Consider the following 3,500-nt stretch of genomic DNA (forward strand, 5'->3'; position numbering starts at 1 on the left):
TACTTCACAAGATAAGTATAGTCTAACTTTTATTTTCTAAGGAGCTGTTTATGTGTCAAATATGCTGTAATCTGTTGCTTAGAATGCACCACAGAAGATAGGTTATTTCTCATATAATTTATTTTGTATTTGTACAACATTGTTATTTTTTATCATGGTGCTGTTTTTTTGCTAATGTTGCTAAGTATGCACATCAGAAAATGAGTCAGATATTGATAAAATAGATTTAATTAAATGTAAAATGTTTACTTTTGAGTTTAAACAAATGTAAGTAGCTTTAATAAACTATAAATGTAATAAAATTGTGTCGAAAAAATATTGAACCGTGAAATTAATGTATCAAACCGAACCGTGAATTTTGTGTATTGTTAGTGTGTAATACATACATGCATACATACATACATACATACGTACATACGTAAGTACACACGTGTGCGTGTCAAACTTTTCAATAATAGCAGTCTTGTTAAAATAGAAAATATATTAAACTTGGGAAACTTTGAACCTCGGATTCTACCATAGGGTTCATCCTAAAATCTCAAATTACAAATCTTGACTCTTAAGTGACTGCATTCAGACGTTTGGCTGAAACGTTTAAAGACTCATTACTTAACATTACTCACAGGAAAATTATTCTCACTGGAATCGGCCTTATAAACTGTCACGTCTCCAGTAAATCAATTAATCTATTTTCTTTGCTAAACGTTAGATGCCTGCGGAAAATTAGTCATTTTAGACACGTAATCAAAATCAATACCCTTAAAAGATAGGCGTGTTGAATAATGGATAGATGAATTACAACAATACTTTCAAAATCACACTGAGTGCCATTAGGTGGACGATGAAAAACATCTTCACACTTAACGCAGCATAGTGAAGGAAAAAAACGAAACTCCGATACCCGCTTTGTACTTGGTGAAGCCGTGTAGCTGCAATGCCATATTGACGCTTCGGTTATTTCAGGGCTCCTTCAAATTTTCGTTTTTTCAGTCGGAAAACTTCCTACTCCATCCGAGCGAGATGATCCGGAAAATGGAGAATAGGATCGTTCGAATTCTACAAACGCTTAAAAACGTGATTGACCGCAAACGTCTAACACCCATAAACAAAGATTCTCCCCGTCAACACTGACGAAAGGATATCTTACCCACAATTCCTTACGGCAGCTACTTTTAAAGCAACACTGATCTGTGAACCATTGCATGATGTGAGTCGCGCATGCAAAGAGGGTCGACCACCTTTGAACGCTAACTACGGCAAATACACGAGGACAAAGCACGTAGTGATGCCTCTGCACAATCTGTGGGCATCTCGTAAAAATCTCAAAAAGTATATACAAACTACATAATGAAAACGTTCATGCCTTCTTGCTCTCGTAGTAAAGAAATTGAAACACTTATTAGCCGTGCATCGTACCACACAACACTATTATCTCTCTATCCATTGATTTTAATCAATACCCAGCCAAATCAAACAAAACACGTCCCAATAAGCATGAAAAAGGCAAAATCCGAGCAAACAATCAATATTTTGATGCATGTACAAAATAAAAAAATAAATACAAGTTCTAAGGAAAACGTTTGCAAAACACACAGACAAACAACAGAACAGATCAAAGGTATGAATGAGAGGCACAGGATGGCCGAGTGGTCTAAGGCGCACCCTTCAGGACCCAGTCTCCCCAGGAGGCCTGGGTTCGAATCTCGAATTTCCCCATTGTGGGACTAATAAAGGGAATATTCGGCTCACCGCACCAACACAACACCACGACAGGTTTAGGATGTTTCCATCTCGCTGTTTATTTTTCAGTCACTCGACACAACATGTCTTCCCACAGCCAACATCCATAAAAGGCATTTCAACAAACGTAAAACGTCATCACGTAAACCACGCGAGATTTACGACAGTAACAAAAATAAATGTGACATTCAACAAAATACACACATACCCAAATTTACATAATGACATATAATTAAATATATCATTACTTAAACTAAAGAATACCATGAGAGCATATAACTCAACACCCTCCCTTGCTCTCATCAGCTTAAAACAATGACCTTTAATTTCCAAAGAACCAAGTTTTAAATTTTTCAATCCTAATCCTAGATGCTGCTTTTGTTAATATGTCTGCAATCATGTTTTCTGACGGACGGTATGCAATGTCTATTTTTCCATTTTGAAGTGCTTCACGGATGAAGTGAAACCTAACATCAATGTGTTTAGATCTCTGTCTATTCACTGGGTTTTTGGTCAAAGCAATGGCCCCTTGATTGTCTCCATAAATCCTGGTGCAACTGTATGTTGTATGATCCATACCATTTAACAACTGAATTAAATACATGCTTTCTTGTGTAGTGGTTGCCAAAGCAATGTATTCGGCTTCACAAGTCGAAAGAGCCACTATAGGCTGCTTCTTTGACTTCCATGAGATTGCAGGGCCTTGTTTTGTCATGCTGAAGCAGTAGCCCGTAGTGCTATGTCTGTCTTCTACAGATTATGCCCAATCAGAGTCACTGAACGCCACCAGGTTTAAATCTTCATCATTTTTCTTGTATATTAATTCGTAATCCATGGTACCTTTTAGATATCTCAAAACATGTTTAGCAGTCACTAAATCGCATGCTTTTGGCTTTGCCAGTGTTTGTGACAATTTGCTCACTATCCAGCTGATATCTGGTCTTGTACACGTCATGGCATAAATCAGGCTACCTACAATCTCACGGTACTCTTTAGGGTTGGCGATCTCATTTTTATTACTTTCTTCATTCACCCCCAGTATTGGTTCACTTGGTGTGTATCTGGGTTTACAGTCTGACATTCCAAATCTTTCAAGCACTTTGACGATATACCTTTTCTGACTCATTTTGATTTCTTCACCCCTTTGCTCAAACTGAGTGCCCAAGAAGTACGATATTTTGCCCAGATCTTTCATATTGAACCTAGATTTCATGGTGTCTTTGAATTTATTAAGTAGATCACTGTTGCTTGCTGCCACTATTAGATCATCTACCCAAATGATAATAATGATCACTTTATTTTCTATCTGTTTCCTGTATACGCAGTGATCAGATAGATTTCTCACAAAATGTTCTTGCTCTAGGTGATCATTTAGAAGCTTGTACCAGTTCCTTCCAGATTGTTTAAGGCCATAGAGGGATTTCTTTAGCCTATATACCAACTTCTCGCCTTTTTCTGATGTCTTTTCAAAACCCTCAGGTTGCTCTAAGAAGATTTCTTCATCTATTGACGCATGCAAATAAGCTGTTTTTACATCCATTTGGTGTACTATGAGATTGTTTTGGACTGCTATCTGCATCAAAGCCCATACAGATGTGATGTTTGCTGTTGGAGCAAACGTCTCATGGTAGTCAATGACTTCTGTTTGACTGTAGCCCTTAGCAACGTATCTAGCTTTATATACTTTTCCTCTTTCTGAGTTTTCTTTCAAGGCATATACCCATTTCCCCCCTATTAAGTTCCTGCTTTCGGGTAAAGAA

General features: G+C 37.4%; 1 protein-coding gene across 2 annotated transcripts in view; it reads right to left on the reverse strand.

Annotated features, from left to right (window-relative positions):
• The window catches only part of mrpl27 (mitochondrial ribosomal protein L27), a 19,925-nt gene extending 18,788 nt beyond the window's left edge, over window positions 1-1,137 (reverse strand). For both annotated transcript variants that reach the window (XM_088309986.1, XM_088309987.1), the window contains exon 1: window positions 902-1,137. In XM_088309986.1, the coding sequence (XP_088166112.1) occupies window positions 902-941 (40 nt within the window). In that variant the 5' untranslated portion in view covers window positions 942-1,137. The remainder of the gene's footprint in view (window positions 1-901) is intronic.
• Between the last annotated feature and the right edge of the window lie 2,363 nt (window positions 1,138-3,500).

This window comes from Idiotropiscis lumnitzeri, chromosome 11 (assembly GCF_059441095.1).
Source record: "Idiotropiscis lumnitzeri isolate Australia: NSW breed Sydney's pygmy pipehorse chromosome 11, RoL_Ilum_1.0, whole genome shotgun sequence".
Taxonomy (NCBI): domain Eukaryota; kingdom Metazoa; phylum Chordata; class Actinopteri; order Syngnathiformes; family Syngnathidae; genus Idiotropiscis; species Idiotropiscis lumnitzeri.